The sequence below is a fragment of the Alligator mississippiensis genome, chromosome 4 (assembly GCF_030867095.1).
Source record: "Alligator mississippiensis isolate rAllMis1 chromosome 4, rAllMis1, whole genome shotgun sequence".
NCBI lineage: Eukaryota > Metazoa > Chordata > Crocodylia > Alligatoridae > Alligator > Alligator mississippiensis.
In genome coordinates this window covers 71885001-71912957 of record NC_081827.1, presented here as the reverse complement: position 1 = coordinate 71912957, position 27957 = coordinate 71885001, and the positions used below count along the sequence as shown (strand labels likewise).

The following is a 27957-nucleotide window of genomic DNA, read 5'->3' as shown; positions in this document are numbered from 1 at the left end:
TGGAAGGAGGAATGGCAGCAGTGCTCGCCACATGGGCTCCAGAGCCACATCAAGGCAGGACAGACCCCATGAGAAGCAGCTTGTGACCTCAAATAGCTCTGAGCTCGCTGGCACCCAGGATCATGGCAAATGGGATACAGCCATCCTTCTCCCAAACACTACTCCCTACAGCCCCATCCCAGCCACCTGGCCATGCAGAGGGACCACATAGGGTGTTTTGGTGAGCTGTCGCAGGGTGGGGTGCTGACCCAGCCCACAACAACTCAAAGCTCCCTATGTGGCCCACAGACCCAAACAATTGTCCACCCCTGGCATAAACAGACTTAACAAAGTATCAGTACCAAATGGTATTGATATAAAGTGTTGCAACTTCTGTGATAAGTTTGATGCCTTAGCCATATACAAGTCTAACAAAACCAGTGCAGCCTTAATCCTGCACCCCTGCCTTAATCCTGTTGCAGGGTTAAAATTACAGCAGTTTAGCTCATTTGTATTGCTATAAGACTACAGGGACCTAATACTTACAGCTGACCCATGCTCTTCAGTGCCAGCTTCTACCCGTTTAAAGCGGTTTGCAGTTTTATCTGTCAATAGCCTCAGTTCAAACAGGAATAATTCACTCCCTTTTCAGAGACCTCTTACAAAAATATTATGATGTGATTAACTTCAGAACGAATTGTGCCAGATCTAAGATATTTTCTCCCCTTCACTGCTGAAGCCAGGAGAAAAGATTGATATACTCAGCTGTCAGGAATTGCTATTCAATCTCTTTCCATCTGGGCTGACGCTTTGTCCTCCAGTTCCTGCAAGATCAGGGGAAGAGTTCCAGGATATCACTGGCAAAGCCCACATGGGTTTGGTACTTCCTATAGTATAAGTACTATTGGTATGGAAGTTAGTGTCTAACAAGGAGTCAGTAGGAATATTCAGAATGCATGAAAATCAGCTTGGTTTTTAGCATTTTAGATCCTCTTGCATGCCAAATAGATTCATGCCCTGCTTCCAGATGATAGTTTGTTTGTCTGATAAATGCCAGTAGCATGTTAAGTTGGTATAAGTGCAGCCAACTTATCGCCATAAGTATGTTTAAAAAATAAAACAATGAGGAGACAGACAAATGTGACAATTTTCACCTGATCTGGTCACAGATAGTGGTCTAATAACTGCGACCCAGGATGAGTGCATGGCAGTAGACTGCTTCAAAGGTGGCTGCTCAGGTTCAAATGAAGATGTTTCAAGCAGAGCATCTTCTGTAATTTGTGGCTCCCTGCTGCCAGCCTCTGGTTTCAGAATACGAGGGGAGAAAGGGAGTGGAAGGAGTTCAGTCTGGGGTTTTTTCAGCCCCCGCTGGAGAGTGGGGAGGGTGTACTGGAGCCCCTCCAAGGTGGGGGTGGGGGGACTCCAGTTCACCAACCCCACCCTCCAGCACTGGCTTGGGAACCCCTACAATGAGCTCCCTCTGCTCCTTTCCCCCCTCCCATTCTGAAAACAGGGACAGGCTGGGAGGAAGAAGGGGCCATTGCCAAGGGAAACCAGCTGCAGTCTGGCATCCAGCAGCTAGGTTCCCCTCTCCCCTGGAACCAACAGTGAACCTCTATTTGGTCAGGGGGTGTCCTTGTGACTCGGAACGCTTCCTGCAAATCATTCTCCGTTACAGCGGGGGGCTGCACTTCTGTCTGTACTCTGAGTTATTTTTTTTAATTGCTATAGAGTGTGGTAATTTTAAAGCACTCCCTACTGGGGCGTGGACATTGCAAGGGCTGTATATGTACAGAACAGGACAATAGGCTGCTCAAAACAGAAACAATCTCATCAGGTGGAGAAGGTAACACACATCGGGAAACTCAGAGGAACGTTTCTGTCCCAGAATAAAATTTGCCCACACTTTCTACCACCCTGCTGATTCTACCTTTATTTGGAGTGTGTCTGTAGAGATTGCGGGGAAAAGGGTACAAGAGAGGTGTTTCCTTTGATGGGAGGCTACCAGGAAAAAAATGAAAGTAATGAGAATGTGGAACTTGTTATTCAGTAGCACCAGTACTGACTCAATTGTCAAGACATACTTTGCTGTTCAGTGAGTCACATTTTGAAAAAGAATTAAACTTGGTAATGTTGATCATGTGTGACCCTTAAAATGATAAGTGAGTGTGGTAACCCCAATGTCCTGACTAAATTCTAATGTGGGCAACTATATTTTGCTTAACTCCTCCTACAGGTCCAATAGGTTTACCTTATTTCTAGGTCCAACAAAGAGGATACCTATCACTGGGGTGGGGGGAGAGGGCAGAGGGAATATGATGGTGGCAGGGGAGCAGTGACATGCCAGTGCCCTGCCCCTGCCCATTCTGTTGCCCCTCACAGACAAGCTACACACCCCCAAGCCCTGCTGCTGCCCCTCACTCCAGACCCACCGACCCTAACCCTCCTAGGGGCCCTGACTCCCAAACAGAAGTACCCTGCCTCCCACCCATTGCTGGTGCCCCTCACTCCCAACCCACAGCCCCCTGGCACTGCCAGTGCTGTGCACACCCAACCCACAATCACCTGTCCTGTCCTCCGTGCCCCCACTCCTGATCCACAGCCCCCTGCCCCTCTCCCAGTGCTGGTGCTGCCCCTCACTCCCAACCTGCAGTCTCTGCCCCCCCCTCCCAGCCCTGCCCGTGCCCCTCACTCCCAACCCCCAGACCCCTAGCACTGCCAGTGCCCTGCAGACCATCACAGTCACACCTCCTGTCCCCCATACCCCTGCCCCCCCAGCACTGCTGCCCAAGTGAGCCTTCTCTCTCTCTCTCTCTCTCTGTACCTGGCTTGTCGGAGCCTGTGTGGGGAGCACGTGACCCCCAGCAGCCAATCACCTTGCCCACTGCTCCCAGCTTGAAGCAGCCAGCCAGGGAGAGCAGAAAATCTGGACATTTGCTGTTATTTTAAAAACCCGCCTGGACACAGCACAGGTATCCAAAAAAGAGGACACATATGGGAAAGCCTGGATGTATGATAACCCTAGTCCAATCATGCCAGGATTTTTAAATTATAAACTCTGAGAGTGGTTAAACATTGAAATAAGGTTGTGAAATCTCCACTCTCAGAAGTTTTTAAGTGCAGATTAGACAAACATTTGTCTGGCAGGTTCAGGGCTGGTGTACAGCAAGCAGTTGAACTAGACAGCCTCCTGAGGTTTTTTCCAGGCCTAATTTTCTATGATATTGTCTTTAACATTGAGGTTTTTTAAACGTATCAAATCATCTAGCTATTACACATTCTAAAGTTGGAGACAGACATAATATTTGAAGCATTTCAAATGCCTTTGAAGCGCTTCAAAGGGCGAGCTGAATAGATGTACACACCTTTTGAAGTGCTCTAAAACTAACCCTGAAGGAAGCAGGTACTATTAAGAAATGCTTCAGAATATAGCACTTCCTCTTACATGTTTGCTCTTTGGAGTGTGATAGGGGAGCTCTGGGACCTCCAGTATCCCACAGTGTTCCTCTCTTCCCTCTGCTCCCAACTGGGAAGTGGCATTGTCTCCTATCCTCTCTGACTCTGCTCTCCAGCAGGGGGATAAAAGGCATGTGGTCTTCTGGTTCCATCAGGGAGAGCTGGGGGCACTTCAAGACAGTGGAGGCAGACAGGAGAGCACCCACGGGCATTAGTTCCCCCCTTCCCCCCAGCTTAGAAGTGAGGGAGCAGCCCCTGGGAGATCAGAGGGTATAGACCTGCACTGAGTTTCCCCTACCCCCCACCTCCATGCTGTACAGTTCACCACTGCATACACTGGAGGTGATTTTGAAGCACCCCAGCTGGAGGACGCATTGCAAAGACTATAAGTTAGTCCACAGCTGAAACACTGCATTTTTTAAAGTGGAACTGTAATCTGAACTACTTCAGATGCTGTATCTGTTCCTACCCAACTGGGAGTGTCAGCTATGATATAAAAAATTAATTGGTCTATCATACAGTATACCACACTGAGCACCTTCAAAACAGAACAGAAATAAACAGACAGTGGTGATGCTATGAGCCATGCCAGCCTCTACATATATACACAGCTCATGTTTAAAAGAACTTGGAACTGAAAACACACACAAAGGAAGTAATTCTCAATTGTTTTGTTTCCTGCATCCTTAAACTGAATAATCAACCATAACCAAACTTTGAGATAGGATGGTACAACACAGAGTTGTGAGCGTCTTACAGAGTATCCAAGGGTTAAGTGTGTAATGCTTGATTCTGTTCCCTTTAAACACAGTAGAAAAGCCTCCAAAGATGCTTCAATAAGACCAGAATAAGGTCATGCAACTGTTACAGCACAGTCATCTGCAAACTGAAGAATGCATTTTAGAAGTGTTTATACAATATCCTGCAAGGTTTTAACAAAGGAGGAACTCTAGAGTCAGAGAAAATGTGCATTGAAAAGATTATTGACTCACAGTTGCTAGTTTCTGAACATCGTCATCAGATGCTCCAAGTGAGGCTAGTCCTATCTCTTGTGAAAACTGGGCAAACTTGGGATCAGCAAGTAAAGGCACATGCCCCAGGAGTTCATGGCACGTATCTCTGACAGGAATAGAAATGAGAAGTGAACGTTACATACCTAGAAATAGCACTAGCTATTACATCATTTAAAAACTCTAATAAAAGTCATTTTATACAATGCTACTGAATTAATATTCTTACTAATTAACAATATACATACATTCAAATGTGTCAACCCATATAAATATATATATTTGATCAAGACTAAATGCATGCATTTTAAATAGATTGTCTTAAATATCCCTGTCTGCCCCTCAACTTGATCACTGCTACCAAGTTGACTCTGTAGGTCAGAGCCTTGCTGTCCTTTTGAAAGAGTACAAAGGAACGTCCCAAGGAAAAGAAATCAAACTCGTTTGCACACACCTCACCAGGTGAATCAGGTTCTACAAAAATAAAACCCCTCAACTCCCTCGGATTCAGCACTACAGCCTTGCATGCTGTTGTTTAGGGTTGAAGTACACAGCGGTAAAGTTGCCCAGTTTCAGTATAAGTCATCTTGATGGGCCCAAATGATTACATGTACAAGAATAAAGAAGCTACGCTAAAATGCAGGATATCACTGATAAGGGGCCAAACTTACTGACTGCTTTATGCCACTAGAGCATTCTCAACTTTTTTATCTTTGAGGTACCCCTCCATAACTTTTCTGAATTTAGCATTACCCCAGTTGAGAATCTTAGCATTTGAGTCTAAATTCAGAAAAGTTATGGAGGGGTGTTTTGAGGCAAATGTTTGAGAACCACTGAACTAACTACTGTCAGGTGAAGGCAGTGGAGACAGGACCTTTCTCCACATGATCTGTTCTCTCCACACCAGTTACCTTCTCCCTGCCTCCAGCTAGTAGCCAAAAGGGAAAGGGCAGTCCCCACTGTCAAAGCTCTAGGTCTCATATGCCAGGAACTAGAGCCATCTGTCTTCACCACCCCCTCTGCCAACCCTGATGATGTCTACCTGTCCTTCTGCAGTAGAATACAATGTATTGCTCAGAGCAGGGGTTAGGAGAAGCCAGCACAGAGGCTGTATGGCAGGGGATGGCAGCAGTAGTGGCAGTCCCCAGCAAAGCAGTCACAGGCACTGCTAGAGTAGCTGGGATGGGTATGAGGTGCCAGACAGTGAGGGAGAACTAACCTCCTTACATAGAGGCTGGACACCACAACACCCTTAAGAGGATCTTGTGGTACCCCAGGGTGCTGTGGGACCAAAGTGATACAAAGCTGACAACCCTATGTTTATTGGTTCTTGAGAACTCCCCCATCCTAGAGAATCGACAGCAAAGTCTAGAAATTCCATATCAGTTCTTCCTATTCCACCTTCCAAAAAGAGGGAAGGAATTTTGTTCCAACTGCTGAAATGGCTCCAGGCTGGTCTACCTTGTGAAGTACAGCGATAGAGTTTATGGTTACTTTTCTACCCCAGTCTGATCATGCATCAGGCAGAGTTTAGCCAAGGGGAGATTCTGATCTGTTTCAAAAGGGCCTGGTCACTTACTGATCATGATTTTTTTTCAGTCCACAACTGGAAATGCATTATTAGTTATCACAAAGTGCAAATATAAGTTATAGAGAGTGCACATACAGCATCTAAAAAAGCTCTTGAACAATTCTGAAAATGTTTATTATATTTTCTTCAAAAAAATAATGGACTTGATAGTAAAATTCATCTTAAAATCTAATCTGACATTTCCTTTGCTTTTGTCTCCTTCAAAGACATTTCTTTTTTATTTGAGCTGTAAAGAAATGTTTTAAAGGAAGTGAGAAAACATCAAGTTTTTTTTATTTCCATCAGAAATCATCCCATTTGTCTTGTATAAAATATTTTTGTTCTAAATGACAGAACTCAGCTAAATCACAAAAAACCCTTCATATAATTTAAAGTCTCTTATTCTTACTACTCTTCACAAAGAAATGTGTGTCAACTGCCCTTCGGTAAATCATACTCCCAGTTTTCATGAAAATTGTTGAAATTTTTGTCACTCTCCCCTCAAAAGCTCATGAAACCCAGCTGTATTTTCAGGGGGTTAGAAACATATCCCTATTATTATCCCTGACATCCTCAGATACAACACCATAATCTTAGTTGGTGAAGTTACATTGACTTTGGCTCACTCACTACTGTTCTTTCATAATATGACAATCAATCATCGCAGGCTGTTGTATATAATACTACAAATATATATGGTAAAATATTTATACAAAAGAATATATTGATTTTTCTCACATTTTATTTGCATACGTTTTGCAATAACAATATGGCTATGCACCGTGGGTATTATGAATCTTTTTGTACCCTTAACATCAAACAACTTCCATAGTCTGAGCCATCACTTATTGCTTCTTCCAAAACCTGTCCACAGACCAGCGAGATCTCCCTGCCAAGGGAATGATATCCAAATTCTTCTTCTGCAGGAAAGTTGTGTAGGGGATGTTGCTTTAAAATATTCCTTTCCTCTTAGCAATACAGTGATTTCTATAGAACAAACCAGACACTGGGGAAATGAGTATGAACTCAATGTCCCAGCACCCTGATTGTGACGCAAGTTGATTTCCATCCTTTAGCATGTCTGGAGGTCAACTGTGTAGAGAACTTGGACACACTTGGTCTATACTCAGCAACCAGATAGTAACTTAATAGCTACAACTGGCCAAAACCAGTGAAATATTAGATCAGTATCCTAATTTAAAATGAGGTTGTCAAGGCCCTGATCAAACTGCCCATTCAGTAAGTTGAGTTTTAGTCCCACTAAGCTACATCCATAAATTCCCTTCTACAGCAATATCCTTTTTCTTTGGCCTCTCTATCATGGTTTGTGGGCATGGATTAGGGATAGAACAATCCAGTGCACCCATACAGGCTGGGGACTAAGCAGTTACTCTGCAGAAAAGGCCCTGGAGGTTACAGTGGACAATAAGCTGAATATGTGCCAAGAGGTGCCTGTGTTGTAAAGAAGGCTAACAGCATACTGAGCTGCATTACTAGAAGTGCTGCCTGGTATCAGATTACTAGAAGTGCTGCCTGCCAGCAAATGGAGGGAAATGATTCTTCCCCTTTATTTGGCACTGGTGAGGCCACATCTGGAGCACTGTGTCCCATTTTGCCCCCCCCCCCCCCACAGAAAGAATGTGGACAAGTTGGAAAGAGTCCAGTAGAGAGCAACAAAAATAGTTAGGGGGCTGGAGAACATGATTTATGAGGAGAGGTTGAGGGAACTGGGCTTGTTTAGTCTGGAGAAAAAAAATGGATTTAATAGCAATTTTCAGCTACCTGAATGGGGGCTCCAAAGAGGATGGAGCTAGACTGTTCTCAGTGGTGGCAGATGACAGAACAAGAAGCAATGGCCTCAACTTACAGCAAGGGAAGTTTGATATTAGGACAAACTTTCTCATGAGGAGGATAGTAAAGCACTGAAACAGGTTACCCAAAGGAGCTGCGGAATCTCCATCCTTGGAGGTTTTTAAGACCCGGGTAGACAAAGTCTTGGCTGGGATGATATAGTTGAGGATGGTCCTGCTTTGAGAGGGGGCAGAGTTGGATGACCTCCTGACGTCCCTTCTAACCCTAATTTTCTATGACTCTAGGATTCTATGACAGTTATGCTTTTATGGAAGTGATACCTTTGCAGCCCAGCTGGCCCAGGCCTCCCTCCTGGGAGGACCAAAGACCTTAAAACAACTCAGAATTCTAAGCAGGCCTTGTCCCGTAGGACTGTGTGCCCTGGGGTGCTCAATAGTGAAAGACAACTGTTGTTCACATCAGTGAGTACATTAAACACAAAGCTGCAGACTAAAGAAGACAAAGAATAACTGTATGCATATTCCTGCTTCAGTAACCTCAAAGTGTACTTTAGGCTCAAATCAGAGACTTCCAAGGACTCCAGGTTCTCCCTTAGCCCCCTCCTTTACATAGCTTCTCCTCTGAATCATTAGGTTTCTTTTTTCTGTGGCTAGTTTTCTTCTTCTACCGTTTCTCCCTCAATTAAAAAGGGGCCCTCTATTAAAAAACCATGACCTACTGTTCCTCTCTCTCCTCTTCCAAGTGGCTTCTCTGGAATGTGGAGTCTCTTTCTTAACCCCTTGCGCCCCCTCCCCTACTGCACCTAATAGACAAAGAGACAAATTTGTTATGAGTATGACCTCCAACCTCCTTTGTCAGTCAATATTCTGACCAGCCTTGCAAAAGTAAGCCATAGCTTCATTTCCACCCCTTCCTTCCCCTAAGTTCAAACCTAAGAGATAATTGCTTTGTTTGAATGAATAACTATCCAAATTGAATAATCCTTCTTTATTAACCCAGTATCAGGTGCAAGAAAGTCTCCTGTCATCTATTATAAGTACTTAGGAGGCTGACTTGAAAAAAAGAGAGACTAGGATTGTGGTTTTCAGATACAAAGGAAGAGAAAAATTGTTCTCCCTTGGCACAAAAGGCAAGATGAGGAGCATTAGGTTTAATTTACAGCAAAGCAGATATAGATCAAATCTCAGGAAAGTTTCCTAATTGTTACAACTAGAGCACACTAACAAGCTGCTTAGGGAAGTTTTCAATAAGAGCCTGGATAGGCATCTATCTTCCATGGTTTAGCAACAGCAGATTGTGCATCTGTGCAAAGTGGGGGCTAAATGGCCTTTGAGGTCCCTTCCAGCCCCCTGATTCTATGAATTTTCTGGTTTATGAGACAGTTCATGCACAGCAGCACAGAATGTTTGAGGGCGTTACTGCCTGAAATAGTAAGTCTGTCCAGCATACATAGCATTTGAGTACTTCAGACCAGCATAGCAAAAGCAACAAAGTCTGACCAATGCATTTTCCAGATAATAGCTGCAGTATGTACAAGCTAACAGTAGGGGGGGCATGGGTATGTAATGTCTGCCCTTACTTCATTTAGACCCAGAAGAAAACCTGATGGGGGTGATAAGCAGCCAGAGGGGCTAATGCCCAACAAGAATCTCCAAAGCACAATGTCCAAGAGACAGCACTGAGCAATCAAGGCAGACAATATCCCACCACAACCCTTCTCCAAGAAAAAGATTAATAGGTTAATCTCCTAGCCACCCCTCAGCAGCTGAGAAACCTGATTTTTAAGGATGCGTAGATTCAAATCCATATACTTGATACAGCCATCCGCTGAAGCATCATGTCCCAGAGTCTAGGCTGAGCTAAGTCCATCACAAGATGCCAAAGAACCATGTCTTCATGAAGGCATCAAGTCTCTATAATCTTCCTGAGGTGCCACCCCACTGAGGCTCCAAGGAACTTCCAAGTCATGCTGAAGATGTGATACACCAGCCTGTCACTGGTGTCCTGGGGCCAAGCTGACATTTTGCTAAACTACAATAGATTAATTGAGCTGCAGCACAGCAGCGTAAACATCTGTAATAACCCCCAGTGTAAACACAATGAGGCTTAATGAAGTGCTAGGGCTATTCTGTACTGTCCTGCCCCTGAAGTGCCAAGATTCAAAGGGTGTGCAGTGTCGTACTGTACACAGAGCACCAATCCATGGCAATGACATGCCGAGTGTGTAATGTCTCAAGGTCTGAATGAACTGAAGGCCACTCAGAGATGGACTGCAAGATCTGTCATAAATATATTGCCATATTGTGGAGCCATGTGTGTGTCCATGGCAATGATATTTGGAAGTCCCCAAATCCAAAATACTTGTGTGTGAGGACACAGAAGGAAAATGTGATGGAAAAAGAAGTAGTGTCTTCATTGGGGATAATATTTGGATGGCTTGCAGTACACCCTCATGGGGGATGTGGGGTGTATGGAGATGGGAAATTCATGGTAGCTAATACGGTGTTTGCTGGAAGCTTGTCAATGAAGCCATTTCTTTAAGAAATCTGTGGTGTCTTTTAAATAGCCTGCAGCTTCAGAGGCATATGGGAACAGGACAGAGTCACCCTAGTCAGAAACTTCCCCCATGGTGGTGCCAATGCCAGATGGGCATGCTGGGTTGCTTGGTCTTGGTTCCTGGGAGGTGGAAGCATTAATTTTCTCCTGTATTTCCAGAAGCGGTGTCATTAAGACATTGTTTAATTCCTCCTGGTATTGTGCCATGGGATTCTGTCAGGAGTTTGTAAAACTCCTGTTTGGAAAGTTGTCTCTTGTCTTCCTGTAAGTCCATTGTTCTGTGCATGAGAACAGTGGCGCTGTTGTATGATAATATCAGAGTTGTTATTAAGGCTGAGACTGATTCTCCATTTCTCAGGACTGAGGTTGTGATGTAAGCCTTGTTGGTTTTCTTGAGTAATCACAGAGTGGGGACAAAGGCAAAAATAATGTATATATATGTCCAAAGTGGGGCTGCAGTCCTCAGGTGGAGTCCAAAAGCTGTTCTTCTTGTGCTGTGTATGGGCATGGTCTGTGGTGGGTTGATAATTGCAAGGCTCCTTGTCTTGGATATATGTCCTTTCTTTTACACAGTAGAAAAAAGCATCAAGGTCTCCATATAGCTGCACACTGTTGAGTTGTATAGTATGGCAAAAAGAAAGACCACAAGATAGTACCAGGACCCAAGGCAGAACTGCGATCTGCTCCCTGCACGTCCCAGTGATGAGCACTGGTTCTGTGGGCAGCGGTTCCAGGGGGTGTGGGGCAGATGGGCCTGGGGCTGAATAGGTTAACTTGGCATCTCCCTGCTGCCCCCTCCCTCCCCTGCGTAAACAACTGTGGCAGGGTGCCAAAGCTGTGTCAGCACACCTTTCATGCCTCCCACCCCCCAGCCCTAAAGAGCTCACCAAAACTCCTTAAGTGACCTTCCAGCCCAAATAATTGCCTGTCCCTGGTCTATAAGGTAGAAAACAAAGCTGTCTCCTTCATGATATGGCCAACTACCCTTCTCTTTTGAATTCAAATCACTCTTCCTATTGGTAGACTGCTCTGTGCTTGTCCTTTCACAGTATCTGATGAAGGGAGCTCAGGCTCATACAAGCTTATACAGCTCTAATTTAGTTAGTCTATAAGGTGCATCTCTACCTTGCCTTCTACTCGTGCTGCAGTCACACATCCTTATGGCAGAGGATAGGCAGCCTCAGAGAATGCAAGGATAGATGGTTACCAACCCTAGTAGGGCTACAGGTCAAGGCAGAGTCAGTTTACAGATCTTCCACCCCTTTCCAAGGGCAGACACAATCTAATTATATTAATATTACTAAATTAGCAGCGAGAGGTAGGGAAAAAGGTAGCTTTTATCTGTCTGTTTTTCGTATTGTTCCATGATCTCCAGCCTACAAACACCAATTTTTGTACATGCGGGAATAGGAAGATCACTTGAAAGAAAAATACCTTGCTATCAGAATCATGTCCCAGTATTTGGAATTGTCATATTAGTCTCATAGCCCTCCCAGAAGTCTGGTCCTTTATAGATAGTCGAAATAGTATAACTCTCCCTAATGACCAGCTTGATTCTTTTGTTTTCTTGTATTCAGAAAATAATTAAGTGGCTTTAATTTATTCACAGGCACCACTCAGAGAAAATAAGATTTTAGTAATACAATTTTCACAGTAAAGGATTTTTCTAGGAGTAAATTAGTCAGGAGAGGAAATACATGTAATTCTCTGAATGTAGTAGAAACAGAATGAAACGGAATGAGCATACTTTAAAATGCATACAGTGGTGATAGACATCAAGTCATGTGAATTCTCTAATTTATATCTAGCTCTATAGTACGGTTGTAAAGTCTGATCCAAAGCCCATTGAAGTCAATGGAAGCCTTTTCATCAGGTTTATAGCACTGAAATACAACATTCACAGCACAAGGCAGCTGCAGCAAACCTTATTATGCTTTCATATATCATATAGGAGATACCAGACTACTGTAGTTACGGGAGCACTGCAATGAGGCAAATATTAAGGGGGAAGTCCTGCCCCCAATGAAGTCAATAGGAGTTCCACCACTGGTTTTAATGATGTCGTTGATAATATCCACTACATGCAAAATCTTATGAAAATCAAAATGTTTGCTACATATTCTCTGTAATTAGCCCCCACATTGTTTCTTATGCATGATTTGAGAAAAGCTAGGTCTGCACAAAAAGAATAAGGTTCTTTTTTAAAATTAACCCAGCAGGGGTTTTTTTCCACATGGCTATCTATATAATTCATATAACTCTAACTCTGGGAGCTGTAAAGACAATAACCAGGATTTCCAATTAAGTTCAGCCCAGTATAGAAACAAAAGTAGTAATTCTAATTTCCCTAGAGTTATCATAGTGACTCTCATGACACCATGAATGCATAGTTTATCAGTAGAATTTAAGTTATTGCATACTATGACATAATTCTGGTGATCTAGTGCACAGTTCTGAGTATCAACAGTATCAAACTAAAGACAAAGAGACTAGAAACATAGATGCCAAAGGGACAACTGATAATCCAAGGTACGTACATGCTGAAGGCAGAGGCATAGCTGTGCAATTTTGCACTCCTCCCTAAACTGGTGCCCTGCTCACTCCCTCTCCACCCCCCACCTCCTTAGTTATGTGGCTGACTGAAGGGCATGATAGATCGGGACCTTTGCACTTACTGGGATTGCACACAACATACATTTTCTTGTTTTATATAACATAATGCTCCTATATTTTGTTACCATTATTAACTTCATAGCCATTATTACTTCTCTGCTGACTGTTAGCAGATGCTGGAACCCAGCAGCCTGGCTTCTCACAAAGGGGGAAATCAGTCTGTATTTTTTCTAATATTGCTCATATTTACACCATATATACTTGTTTTGGAAGAGAAGTGGTCAAACTATGGTCAGGCAAAATCATCTTTCAAGAGCCTCAAACAAAGCATTTGCAGCAATGCTGGCTCAAGAACTGACTCCAACTACTGAGCTGAAAGCAGAGAATAAGCGACTTTGATGTCTGACACAGCTTTCTCAAAAAGAAAATATATTGCCAGACTAATACTGCAGCATTTCTTCCAACAGTTCACACTGCTTGCATATGAAGAAAAAGTCCTTCTAGAAATCTGCCATAACAATATATTTTTATATATAGCATCTAACCAAAATGAAAATGATGTTGGTCAGTTATTAGATTAACATCCTAAAAGGTTTTCTTATGCCATCGGTGGTTCTGTCCTGCATGGTTTCAAAGATCACAGACAGATATATAAAACCATCTCTGCAAGTTTTGATTTAAAAAATTATACCAAAATAGCAGAAATAAGACCAAATCTAGCAGTTCATTCTAGTCATCTCTTGACTAGTCTGCTGTTGAAGCTTTTGTGGTTTATGAAATCAGTAGAACCCTTAATAGACTATCCAGTGTGAAAAATGCCTGGCAGGCCCTGTTATATTGCAAACTGCACAGAGCACAACACAGAATACCTAGAACCAGCTGGAGTGTTGGTTCCCACCCCACTCCTTCCCCCAAAACTGTTGACTTTTCATCAAGGAATCAAAACTAGAAATGTTTAATCCCAGAATATTTCAGTTTGGAAATGCTGACATGCTGCCTCATGTCGATCACATTTTCAGCTCGTCATGTTCCCACTCTCCTCCATGGTCCAAGCCTCTCGTCAGACTATGTATCCCATAATGCAATCTCCTCTCTCACTGAGGGGACAGTTCCTCCTGGGCTTCTCATGGCTGTATTGTATGGTAAAAAAGAAATGTGGTTGTGGGGCCTAACTCAATGAAAATAATGGGGATATGACTCCTGAGAGGTGCCATAGTGACATACTCCAATTAAAATATTTCATATATCAGTGTTTACCCCCTAAATATTCCAAATGCTAACCAAAGAAAATATTTTGCCCCCAAAAACACTTATTATGAAAAGAACTGTACAATTGAAAACTGGATCTTCCATTGACAAAAAGTTTGGACAATGCTTTTTCTTAGCAGTGTTAAAAAATGATGCGTGTCAAATTTTTGGATTCTACACAAATCTATAATAAAGGCTACCGGGTGAAATTCTAGCCCCACTTAAATCAATAACAGTTTTACCAATTAACAGTAGTGGAGTCAGGATTTAACCCTTTGTGCAAGGATACGCCAATGGATCCTGGGTAACGAAACTGATTCTTAAAAGGACCCAAACATCATAATTGCCTTCATTTTTAAAGTTGCAATTGTTGTGTATATTGAAGGAATAGAACGAGTGGGGAACTTACGGTTCAGGTGTGTAGAGAGGATCTGAGCCATGTCGTATATACTGAGTACAGTGAAAAACTCTGTAGGCTAATCCTGCTAAAAAATCTCGGGGAGACAGGTATCCAGCAACTGGTCTCACTGCAAAGCCAGACCTTTCTGTAGTAGAGAAGATAATGAAAAGGCCACATTGTATTTCACTGTCAGTCCTTTAGGGCATGTACGGCTTTATAGTTGTTGATTCTACCAAAAACAAGTACTAAAAATATGGACTGAGGATCACTGCATGCTATTTGTGTCCACTGGGCATAGATAAGTATTTTGCCCTGCTAAAATACTCTTAATAAAAGCAGCTTGAAATAATTCACAGTTCAATTAAAAATCTACTAGAAAAGTAGTCAAGGTTACAGTGTGCGAAAACATCATGAAGTATCTGTTTTTATCTACAATACCAAACAAGGACAAGATAAAAGAGTCCGACACACAAGCTGAGTTCTATGAAAGATGATGCACATCACCTTTACTGGACCTAAAATAAATGTGTGATTATTTTCACATATAAAAAAGCTATCCTGTGAATTTTTTAATATACATGCAGTGGGATTAAAATACAGAGGCTCGTTTATGCATTTAACAAAGCATCCCCTTGTCAGATCAGTCCCAGTGGGGAGTCATTTCAAACGCGCAGTAACTTTGAAAAGGACAGTTCTTTACTACATTTTCTCTTTCCTTATTAGTTGCTGTTTCCAAGGTGTTTACAGGAAAAAGTTCCACGTTTAGCTTCCATTCTTTGGTCTGAAGACATATTTATGAAGCCATTCAGACTTCTTTGTTGTTATCGTCCTTTTTAAACTTCTAGTTAGAAAAGAATCCCAATACCTTTGCATCATTCCTCAGAGACCAAGACTACAATATATGAGCAACTTAGAAAGGTATGACCAATTCAGAATAAGCTAATGATTGCTGAATGCAGGTGATCATAACCTAGAAGTGAGGATGAAGCAGAGCAAAAGGGAATAAGATAAGTTAATCTTTCATACCAAACACATTTCTTGTAGTTAAAACTCTCCATTATACACTGAGGACAACTTTCTTAATGTTTTCCCCTGTTGGGAATTGAAGCACCAAAAAAAATTCCTTTTCTTAATGTTCTTGTGACATTCTAATTTGGGCTCCTAGGATTTGACAAGAGAGCACAAGAAGCTAATGTACCAGAAAATCTCAAGGGACTTTTGAGGAGAACGAACATTAAGAGAAAATGCAATGACTGGCTGCTCCTAACCCAACAGACAAGGACATGCGAAGTATTGTGATGGGCTTTTTCAAAATCAGATAATCATATAGGCACTGATCCTTTGCTGAACATCAGGGAGATCCCCTTTACACCTGTAGAGTCCTATTGAGTTCCATCCACCTGGAGCTCACTGGATGACTGGGGTCTTGGGAAGTGTACATAAGATGGGTCTGAAACTCCAAAACAGGAACGTCAAAATTGTATGGAAATACTGCAAAAGATCATTTGAGAATATGCAAACAAACCTGGTTACGTGCATTTCAACTATTAGTAACCTTTTGCATGGACAGAAGCAACATGATGAACGACGAGCCAGGGGTCATGCTCCAAATAAAACCGAGGTAGGTGGTTGGTTTGCATATTTCTCTCTCCGGTTACTATTTCACTTTGACAAAGTGCGCTTACAGCCGTCTTGTGTTCAGCCTTTGTAAATACATGCTTGATTCTTCATAAGGTTTTTAAGAAGGCCTCATGCTTAATAGAGGCAAAAACTGAACATAAAGATCAGAGATCACTAAGCCTGAAGCTGTCTTTAAACAATATTGTCTCAACATTTTCTTCTTCTCCCGCTCTTAGAGGAGCTACAGGAAAAGCACGGTGTTCCCATACTGAGATCATTACAGTGGAGTGGCTGGCTGTGCTCGCCACTCCCTATCATACTACAAAACCTCACTCCATTCCAGGATACCTTTCCTTCAGCATGTGGATGGCAGACTCATTCAGGTGTGGTACCAAATCATTCCTCTTAACTTTATACGTGAGGATTCAAACAACTAATTAACTCCAGCAATTTTTCTCCCATGGAAAACATTTCCAGGAGAGGTTAATTTGATTTGCCTGATCTAAATGCTATCGACATTAATGGGTATTGTTCCATTCAATGTGCTTTCATTCAGGTGTTAAGAGGAAACAATGTTCTCATAATACCATAGCTGTAAAAGAACCAAACAGGAACCTTACCTTTAAGAAAAATAGAAACATCTTCCAGCTGAGGCACATTATCTTCTCTATAACCACAGTACTTGGTGAGTAAAGGGAAATTTTTTAAATATTCACGGCAAGCATGAGTGGGATAGAGTTTAGTGAGTTCCCTGAACACAACTCCCCAAGTTTTAATTTCTTCAGATGTGTACTCCACCCTGGGAATAGGCTGACCACTACAAAAACAAAACAAAAAAAGAAATATTCTTAAAGACAGTTTCTGGATAAATTTTATCTAGTAAATTCTTCAGAGCAGACATTTCCATTTGTCATTGGATTTATTTACAAATCACTATGTGCATTTATATTCCTATCTAAATCTATAATAAAAACTGATAATAAACCTTCTATCAAAGTGCAATACAACTTTTACTGGTATGCTTCCAGAACTATTTTTTCTTCAAGAGTATTAATGATAATTATTTTATGGCATCAAGACTATATAAGCTGTGTATTTCAGAATGTAAGAGCATTTATCACTTTCCACTTGGTTGTGTGAATAATAACATGTCTGCATTATTAATAAAGTAACCCGGCTATCTATATATTCTTGTATATATAAAATATTATTTATTTATATAACATTGTTGAATCATTCATTTTACAAAACAGATGTGATATCTAGAAGTACAGACACCCCCCCCCCCAGCTAAAAATCTCTTTAGTTTAGTGCTCATTATTCCCACCTTAACATGCAGACATATTTTAAGTCCTCAGGTTCATAAGCATGCTATCAGGAATATCCTGTAGAAGGAATGAAGCTCATTCCCAAAGCATTAGAACTCAGTCTATTTTTTTTGATCCGCATCACCCGCACCTTCCCCATTACAGAGAAGACCAAATGCTACCAAACCAGATCATATAAGGGCTTCTTACAGTCTTTTATTATATCTTTGATATCCAGGGTTTTTCTAAAGTGAACTTTTTTGTATCTCTAAAAAGGTGCACAGAGGGCCAAAAATAAGAGATATGTTCATCTGGGTATTTTATAAAATAATTACTGTTCTGAATAATCGAGTTGGTTCTGAATTAAGTCTCACTGGGCACGCCTACATGAGATGTTTACTGTGTAATAAATTAATTATCCATTTAAATATAAGTACCATCCTGCTGTGGAGTTTTTTTACTCAGCAGCAGAGCACAAGTAGATGCTGCCCCAGCTGGCTGGGGAATGAGGATGCTTCAGTGTACAGGCTGCCTGCCGGCTAGCCCTACACTGAAGCACTCTCATGCCCCAACCAGCCCCTCCATAGCACATTGAGCTGGGGTGCGGGAGCAGCCCTGGGCTGGCAGGCTGACCCCCAGGGCCTCATGCCAGCCAGGGCTACTCTGACCCTGCTCCATGTGCTGTGGTCCTGGGAACATATTCAAACAGTGTGCCCGGGAGCAATAAATTCTAGAGCAATAAACTCCAAAGTCATCTACAAGTATATTAGCAGTCAGCATCAAGATCTAGGGGAGCAACTCTTCAGGAAGGCACCCCAAGAGAGGATGGGGACCAATGGGTATAAGCTAATAGAGGGAAAATTTAGGCTGGACATAAGAAAAAAAACCTTTTTTTTCCATAAGGATTACCAGAATCTGGAACACACTTCCAGCAGAGCTGGTGCAGTCATCATCCTTGGAGGTGTTCAAGATGAGGCTAGATAAGCACCTTGTTGACCTTGTTTAAGCTCAATAACTTCTTGCCCATGGCAGAGGACTGAACTCAATGATCTTCAGGTCCCTTCTGGTCCTTCAATTCTATGATTAGCCATGCCTATAGATGCACCCACTGTCCTAGAATTCCTTACCAGAGGGGACCTCCTGTCCAAGCAAGCTGTTCATCCTCTTTCCACACCATCATGAAACCAACTTCTTCACCTGGAAGGTCTGTGCAGCCCGGTCTGAGAAGGCCTATTCCACCCCATTTCCATATTCCATAGCTAGGAATAGTTCCATCTCACTGAACTCATCCACTCCAGCAACTCTCACCTCAGACTTTTGAGGTCCATATGCTGCTTGCAACAGATATGTGGAGACAGCGGTGGTGCGTAGGTGGTGCACAGGGGTGCACGTGCACCCCTTGAGAGCACTGGTGCACCCCCTGACAGGCCACGCTCCCCGCTTAGGTATGGGCAAGGGGGCAGGTGGGAGCAGCGGTGCCATCCCTGTGAGCACCAGCTGGGGAGTGGGAGCACTGGATGTAGTGTCATGGCTGCTTCTGGGAGCACTGTGGTTGCTTTCCAGTCAGTGTGATCAGCCATGAGAGGACACCCCCCCACCCCCCGGTTGGCGAGATTGTCCTTGTGGAGATGCCTCCCCCAGTGTCTGACTGGTCGCTGGGGTGGGGCATGTGCCCCCCCCCCCCCCGACTAAGGTGGCACCAGTCACCCATGTGTGGAGATGTAGTATGAATCAACAAGCTGTGCTGTAAACAGCATAGACCTAACCTGAATGTCATACTGCTGAATTTTCACTTCCCTTCTCAGAGTAGGATCTCTCCTCTGACTGATTGCTAAGATTTTATTTTTTTTTTAGATTTATCTATCTTAAATTGAGAAGCTAAGTCTGAACTGTCCTGGAATCATTTTTCAGTACCTTGATCTCATTCTTGTTGAGAGCTGCTCAAAGACTACATGTGCAGGAGAACAGGATTTCCTAGATGTGGAACAGGGTGGAATTTTTTTCAACATAATATTTCTTGTCAGAAAAATACCAGTTACTAGAAGCCAAAAGCTTTTAGCATCAGTTTCAATGAAAAGAGAAAGGATGGAATATCTGGTCAAAAACAAGGAGAGACCCAAGAAAGAAAAGCCACTGCCTCAGTGATTAGGGCATTCACCTGGGATATAGGTACTTGGTTACAAGTACCTGCATTACCTGATTTTTGTATTGCTTGATTCACTTCCAGGTGAGTGTCTTAAACACCAAGTTATGGTGTGGCCTTCAGAGGGCTCCCTGAATCTCTCCTTTTGAAGTTGTTCTACCAGGTATAAATGATTAAATATTAATGTAGTGCAAGATCACGAGAGCCTGGTGCCTATGGTACTCACCAGGAACATGGGAGATCAGACTCAAGTCATTATTCTGATTCAGGTTATGTAGAGAATTCAGTGTGGCTCTCCAACATCCCAAGTGAGTAACCACAGGACTATTAGTTATTTTATGAGTCTCTCCATGTGAAAAGTTTGGAAAGATGTCAGCTTCCTTTTGAAGCAAAGTGCAAGAAATTTGAGGTGTTCAAAATATTTGAGAGACAGGAAAGCTTTTCCCACACAGCTGTAACGAGATGCAAGATCTGATACTGGGCAGAGCTCCAAGGATACCTTATATTGATTGGAGTGAGTGTGCCTGAGGAATTTTGGTTATTCAGCCTCCAAAGATCTCATTAGGCAAAAATCTGCCCTCCTTTATTCTCTTTGCCACCTGAACCCATAGGATCACACTGAGTGCTTCCTTGAAGATGAGTTTTTGTTGGTATTCAAATTGTTGTGACAAAAGACCAAAGAACCAGAAAAACAAACTGCTTAGTTTTCTCCAGAAATTCAACAGCTGGAAAAAACCAAAAAGAAATACGTTTGCAACAATATAGCAGCTGGCAAATATGTGGCTGAGGCCTGCGCCAAGGATATTATGAGGTCATGGCCAAATGGGCTTGGCCATAGGCTTGCTGAAATATTAAGGGAGAATTACTACAACATTTATCCTGTCCTCATCCATTTGGTCCATGGATAACATTATAGAATTAAAACAGACACTAATAAAGATAAACTAATTCAGTATCAAGTAACCTGCAACCACAATCAGTAGAAGGATAAATGAAAAAGGTATGCTGTACACTGCATCCTGAAAATGTCCAAGAACAGAATTGGGAGTAGGAGTTTGTTCCAAAGCCAGGGAACTACCCAGCAACACACTCTTGCAAAGGCCTGGAAATCTACCTAGATAGGTGAGAAATATTATAATCTGTTTCCCACAAACATTGACTTCAAATACACTCCAACCAATAACAACTCCAAGAACTGAGCACAGAAAGAAGGCCCAGACAATTAGTTCAGACCACAGTTTTAGATCATTCAGTAGGTCATGTAAAAATGTGAATAAGCAATAATGAAAGAGAGCAAGGAGGAGAGAAATCAATTCTATATTCATAATATATAATTTCTCTCTCACCTTCTTACTGTCCAGTTATTATTTTCTATAAAAAATATATTGATTGTTTTAAAGTGTTTTCTTTTTCTGCCAAGTTGGTCTTTCTATGCAGAAAAAAAAAGAAACATGTCGGTCTGTTATTTTTTTAAACAAAAGTAAATATAAACCACAAACAAGAAAAATGAAAATCCATAAAAGGATGCATAAAATTATAAAGAATTTGGAATTAGTATGTGCCTTCCCATAAGTGCCAGGACTTAGGCCTATTACTAATAAAATCTGAATGTAATTGAAATTAGTTTGACTTAGAAACCTGTGTGACAAGAAAATTACAACCCAGCAGGTATTTGTAGATAGTGCAGAAAATTTACTAACTCCTGGGGATGATAATGAATTCAAGACACTGCCTGGATCTGGAAAGACAAAATTAAGAAAGAGTATTTGTATGTGAAGGAACAGATCCCATTAACTCCTGAGAAAGCCACTAACTCAGAGGTGTGTTAGTAAGACTGATAAAGGCACTTTGCAATCTTCAGGGTAGAAAAAGCAGGAAAAAGCTGAGCAACATCCAAGAAAGGAATATTGATAGTAAAGGTGAACCTTGCTAGCCAACTTACCTATTCCCAAAGAAAATAAAAAGGTTAGCACTTCAGCCTTTAGAAAACTGAGCGGTAAATCTGGAAAACTATTAGCACTTTAGGCTGGATCCAGACATGCAGCCACGTGCAGTTTGTGGCATTACAGACCTCTTTGTAGCACTACAAACTGCACACCTGGCACATTAAAATGTGCCCTGTGCTGTAAATTTGCAGCATGGGGGCAAAATTTGCTATCAGGAAATCCTGGTAGCAAAATAAAAACACTGCAAAAAAAAAAAAAAATCCAGCAAAAACCAAAACGGTGCGGCACACGGCACAGGAGCATGCACCAGCAGACACAGAGGCTTGGTCCTCCCAGGAGACACTCTGGCTGCCAGTGCAAGTGTTTCTCCTCCTCTAGTTCTTCCCTGGCTCCTTCAGCTTACCAGGAACCTGAAGGAATGGGGAAACAGCAGTTTCCCCGAAATGGGGCATTTTGCCCCGCACCAAAGCACATGAATAGGGGTTTGCACAGTGGCAAAAAGTAGCAGCACAAACTTGCTGCTGCACGTGTACAGTCACACCCCTACATGTGTTGACATGCTCTTAGAATTAATAACCAGTAAAAAAAAAAAATCAAAGAGATTTGGGTACTAACAACTGTTCAGCCCCTTTGAATATCTTATCCTTAATCCACAAATGTGCTCCGACTCAGAGCCAAGGACAATTATAAAAATAGCTGTGTTACACAGGTGATCATGGGCTCAAAGTCCCGTATAGTGCACAACACATCCTAATAATTGAAAGACTGGCTCTGTTGACCCAGTCAACTCAGGACTGCATAGATCAGCCTACTCTCCCCTTATGGCAATATCCCCATGGAAAAGAAACATTATGAAAGCAGGTCATGGATTATTGACTTCTTTTAATTGGATGTGACCACCACAAATAAGAAAGAGCATCAGCATCATGTGACTAGCCATCCCGAACCATAGTTTGGGAATCCCAGCAGGAACTTAGCTAGTGACCTAAATATTAATCACAGACACTTAATTCTAACAGATCCAAAGCATTTTATTTGTTCAGAAATGTCATGTTGGTGAGGAATTGCTTATTGAATATATCACCTACCCAAAGTTGACACAACAATAAAGTATTTGCAAAAAGCTAACTGAGCAACATCCAGAACAGAAAAGATACATGTTGAGTGTCTGAGGATCTAAAAACATCTATGGTTATGCCTAGTATTGTCTCATTAGCTTCAGTACTAGAGAATGAGGAGTAGAAACACCACCAAAATGTACAAAGGGAAAAACAGCAAGTGAAAAGGAAAATGCGACATTTTAAAATAGTTTCATAGTAGGTAGGGTCGGAAGGGACCTGAGCAGGTCATCAAGTCGGACCCCCTGCCATAGCAGGAAAAAGTACTGGGGTCAAACAACCCCAGCAAGGTGTTCATCTAGCCTCCTCTTAAAGACCCCAGGGTAGGAGCCAGCACCACTTCTCTTGGAAGTTGGTTCCAGATCCTAGCCGCCCTGACTGTGAAGTAGCAACTCCTGATGTCTAGTCTGAATCTACCTGCTGCCAGCTTGTTACCATTATTTCTTGTCACTCCTGGTAGTGCTCGGGGGAACAGGGACTCTCCCAATGCCTGCTGGTCCCCCCTGACTAGTTTGTAACAGGACACTAGATCCCCCCCTCAGCCTTCTCTTGTGGAGGCTGAACAGGTTCAGGTCCCTTAGCCTCTCCTCGTAGGCCCTGCCCTGCTGCCCCCGGATCATGAGGGTGGCCCTCCTCTGGACCCTCTCAATGCTGTCCACATCCCTCCTGAAGTGTGGCACCCAGAACTGGATGCAGTACTCCAACTGCAGCCTGACCAGTGCCGCATAGAGTGGGAGGATCACCTCCTTGGACCTGCTTGAGATGCATCTGTGGTTGGCCTTCCTGACCGCGTCCCCACACTGCCGGCCCGTGTTCATTTTGGCATCAATAATGACTCCAAGATCCTTTTCTGTCTCTGCACTGACAAGAAGGGAGTTCCCCAGCCTGTAGGTATGCTGCTGGTTCTTCCTCCCTAGGTGCAGCACCTTGCACTTGTCAGTGCTGTCCTGTTCTCATCCGCCCACCTCTGTAACCTGTCTAGGTCCAATTGCAGCCTATTCCTCCCTTCTAGCATGCCCACATCCCCCCACATCTTAGTGTCATCAGCAAATTTGAACAGGGTGCTTTTTACCTCCTCATCCAAGTCACTGGTAAAGATGTTGAACAGTGCGGGTCCAAGGACTGAGTCCTGGGGGACCCCACTGCCCACATCCCTCCAGGTGCAAAATGACTCGTCCACCACCACTCTCTGTGTGCGGCCCTCCAGCCAATAAGTGACCCATTTGACTGCGTAGGTGTCAACACCACAGTCCCCTAGTTTTTTAATGAGAATGGGGTGGGAGACAGTGTCAAAGGCCTTCCTAAAGTCTAGAAAGACTATGTCCACTACTACCCCTGCATCTAAGGATTTTGTGACCTGGTCAAAGAAGGCCACCAGGTTGGTCTGACAGGACCTGCCTCTAATGAACCCAGGTTGGTTACCCCTAAGCATAACCTCCCCTGCTGGCCCTTTGTGGACATGTGCCAGGATAATTCTCTCAAAAGCATACCCAGGATCGAGGTAAGACCTATAGTTTCCTGGGTCCTCCTTCCTCCCTTTTTTGAAAATGGGAACCACATTGGCCCTTTTCCAGTCCTCTGGCACCACATCAGAGCACCACGAGTGCTCATAAAGCCATGCCAGGGGTCCCACAATGACCTCTGCTAATTCCCTCAGCACTCTGGGGTGGAGATCGTCAGGACCAGCTGATTTAAATACATCCAGTGATCTATTACAATGCAGAATGAAAGGTATATGTATACAGCTAAGCCCAATTCTTCTTTCCATTGAGGTTCATGACAGACATTCATCAACTCCATTAGGAGCAGGACTAAGCCAACAAAAACATTTCTTCATGAACCAAAATTCTGTGGTTCTATAATTTATTTATTTTTTTAAGCGACAGATGCTCCTATTACTTATCACCTACTAGGGAAAAGTCATAAAGGGCCTGACTGTCTCAGATGCACAGTTGTATAGTTTTCATATGCACTATAAATACTTCTGATGTATGTGGCTGCTCACAGTAGCATGAGGTACTTTTCCTTTGCCCAGATTATTAGGACTTTAACCTGTAAAAATGCAGTATAACTTTTACATCAGGAGTGGCAACCTCACAGCACATGTGCCACAAATGGCACGGGCAGCCTGTGTGCGTGGCATGCAGCAGATCTAGGAGGGAGCAGGGAGAACAGCAGCAAAAAGGGCAGGAAGCAGAAAGCAGAGCAGCAGATTAGACAGGGAAAGTGGAACCATGGGGCACTCCAGAAATGTGTAGGGCTTAGTTGTGGCACATCTGTCAGAAAAGGTGGCCCTCACTGATTTGCATATTAGTTTTCTCTAAGTTCATTACCAGATCAATTGAGTTTCTGGAATCTTACCTTACTGTTTTTTAAAGGAATTTGTGGATACTGTTTCATACCCATACACTCCCCCCCGCCCCACCCAACCTTTGGTTTATGTTCTCATTTCCTCTGTTCACCCACAAGGCCCGATTCCTCCAATTATAGCAGACTATATAGGACTCATTAACTGGTTACAAGTGCAATGTCAGGTTTTCCTTCAGTTCTTACTTTTTCCTCCAACAACTGCGTGCCACTGTTATAGAATCAGCTACTTCTACCACCAAAAGATACCTCTGTTGACTCTTGCTCATTGTAAGGAGCATTTTGAGCAACGAGTCTCCCTAGAACTACAGTGTAGTTAAATTATCACTCAATAATTTGCATGTTTTTTGCAGCCCATAAGCTGAATGAATTAGAGGATTTGAACTCTTGTAATAGGAATGAGCTTTGTCAGAAATGGGCAGAGAAAGCATATAATACATTCACCATTAGTGATGCAGCATGTTCCAGAACATGTATAAACATTCTGCTTATAAAAGATAATCTTCTTTGGCTCAAGCAGTAAAGACAAGTTTTGGTGTTAAAAGGCCAGGTTTCTAACCCAAGGATGTCTGCAACACAGAAATACATTATACAGTATGTAAATACTTTGAAAAATAGCTTCTTACTTTGTGTAAAGTATGAACATCACAGCGAAAGTGTAGCACTTAGCTGCAAAAATCCACACTTGCCTGTTATTACACTGCAATTATGATATGATTTCAAGCTTCTGCTTCAGGTTTGTCGTTTATAGCCTACACTAAAATGGTCAAAGTTTAATGGCTCACTTTTGTCTACTGCAAAACTTCATCCTAACAGAATTAAGTGGAACATGAATTCTAACTAGTCAGCGGCACAGGAAATAATTATACCAGTACTTACTATTTATAACTCATGGCAACATCCACAAAATACTTTCTTCTCTGTCGATAGACATTGTCCTTAAATCCCTTAAGAAAGGAAGGAGACATTCATTTAGAAAAAGGGGAAAGAAAATTAGTTTAAGACATTTTAAAAAAATCAATAAAGTTTTTATTTAGGGCTTAATTATATCATACTATCATTACCATCATGTTTTTCATTGTGGGGAAAAATAATCTAGTGTCAGTTTCTCACCAAGGGCATCACAGCAGCAGTGTGCTCCAACTGGATGGCTACAAGCATGCCCCATCTCTCTGTCCCTTTTCATATAGCAGATGCAGAAAAGCCAGACCAGCAAAGATGCTCCAAAGGTCATCACCAGCAGCAGTTCTCAAAAACTTAGTGTCTGCCAAGATTGAGTGTGGCCCCCAGGGTGACGCTGCAACATCTCCACAACCTATTTCCAGGTTTGGCATATGCATTTAGAGCCAATAAGGGGGGTGGATCCCTATCATTATTCTAAGGAAAAAGTCAAAAACACTATTGTGCAATTAAAACCTTAATGAGAGGAAACTGTGCCCTTGCCACTTCAACCCAGTCACCATCTTCCTGACTTGCCTGGAATGGCACATGCAGGTAAGAAATAAGAAACCTTGACTCATGGTCAGCACCTGTTTTGTGGTTTGAAGATCAAAGTGCCTCACAATTCATAAAAAGCCTGTTACAAAGATGGTACTATGACAATTGGCATCTTGGCCAACACACTGGGGAACTACACCAGCACCTCCAGAGCTAAACCCATGAATGGCTGCAACATGAGTTAGAGAGGGAAGGCTATACTGAGGATGTGAAAGAATCTTGCCCTTTCTAGGTCAAGCACACCGGAGCCCTCTAACACATACTCTACAGGGAGTTACCCTACTTTCAGTTACTCAAAACACTGTAACAAAACACAAAACGTTTTGATATACTTTACTTTTCAGATTTAGAAGGCAAACTCAATATCAAGGCAAGATTGCCATCACTTGGGAGACAGAGAATAGGAAATCATTGAGGTGAACTTAATTTAATTTCATAGCATCCCAGAAAGGGTATTGCAGCTCCTATCACTCCACTACGCAGTAGAATAGATAGAAAAAATAGCTTTCACTGTGCATGTGCAGAAACAAACACAACTGAAAGGCACAATAAAAAAAAAGATGGAAAATTACTATTAGCCCATGAGACTTGCATAGGTTTCCAGAAAAGCCTGAGTGTCATGCAGCAGCAAAAATGTAAAAGTATGTGTTGAACTGTTGAGGGTAGAGTGGAGGAGAATACAAAAGTATTTTAGAAAACCTTCAAACGTCCCACTCTCAAGCAGTATTCAGGGCAGCAGGGGCCTTACAACACTATTCAGATACTTGGAGAACACATCCTCATTTTGTTTTGTTAGCATGACTCCAGCTACTTCTCCAGCAGGAAAACTAGTGCTGGAATCTCTTTAGGTCCTTACAGGTCACAGATTCCCCAAACAGTAGCTCCCTCACCTCCCTTTTGTTCTTCTGTTTATATGGCTTTATATGGCTTTGATTGAATCACTCATGAAAAATAATAGTTTAGGATGACAATGTCAGATAATGTGCGGTGCTTAACTGGAAAAGGTTTCTTATAAAGCTGTTGATCCTTGGTGCAGCTATCTTGATTGTTTAAATACCTTTGTGGCACAGACATTGAATTAAAAAGTTGCCAACATTGTATTAATGGGTGGGTAAGTGGACTGGAGTAGTCTTACTCTTCTTATGACAGAGACAAATGATTTTTACACACCAAGGCAGAAAAGAAAACAGAATAACTGTTTGTCATAACTAAACAGTTCATCACATGTGGCAAACTTCAGGATGAAAGTATTGACCATTATGCAGTGGGCTTTATACTGGAATGATCTAAGAGCTGGCAGTACCCCTATGCTGTC

General features: G+C 42.5%; 1 protein-coding gene across 1 annotated transcript in view; it reads right to left on the bottom strand.

The window, feature by feature from the left end:
* Window positions 1–27957, bottom strand: part of TPH2 (tryptophan hydroxylase 2) — a 71509-nt gene that overhangs the window by 34591 nt on the left and 8961 nt on the right. The window contains exons 5-8 of the mRNA XM_006258467.3: window positions 26025–26092; window positions 16885–17081; window positions 14654–14789; window positions 4428–4554 (exon numbers count right to left, since the gene is read on the bottom strand). Coding sequence (XP_006258529.1) covers window positions 4428–4554; window positions 14654–14789; window positions 16885–17081; window positions 26025–26092 — 528 coding nt within the window. The remainder of the gene's footprint in view (window positions 1–4427; window positions 4555–14653; window positions 14790–16884; window positions 17082–26024; window positions 26093–27957) is intronic.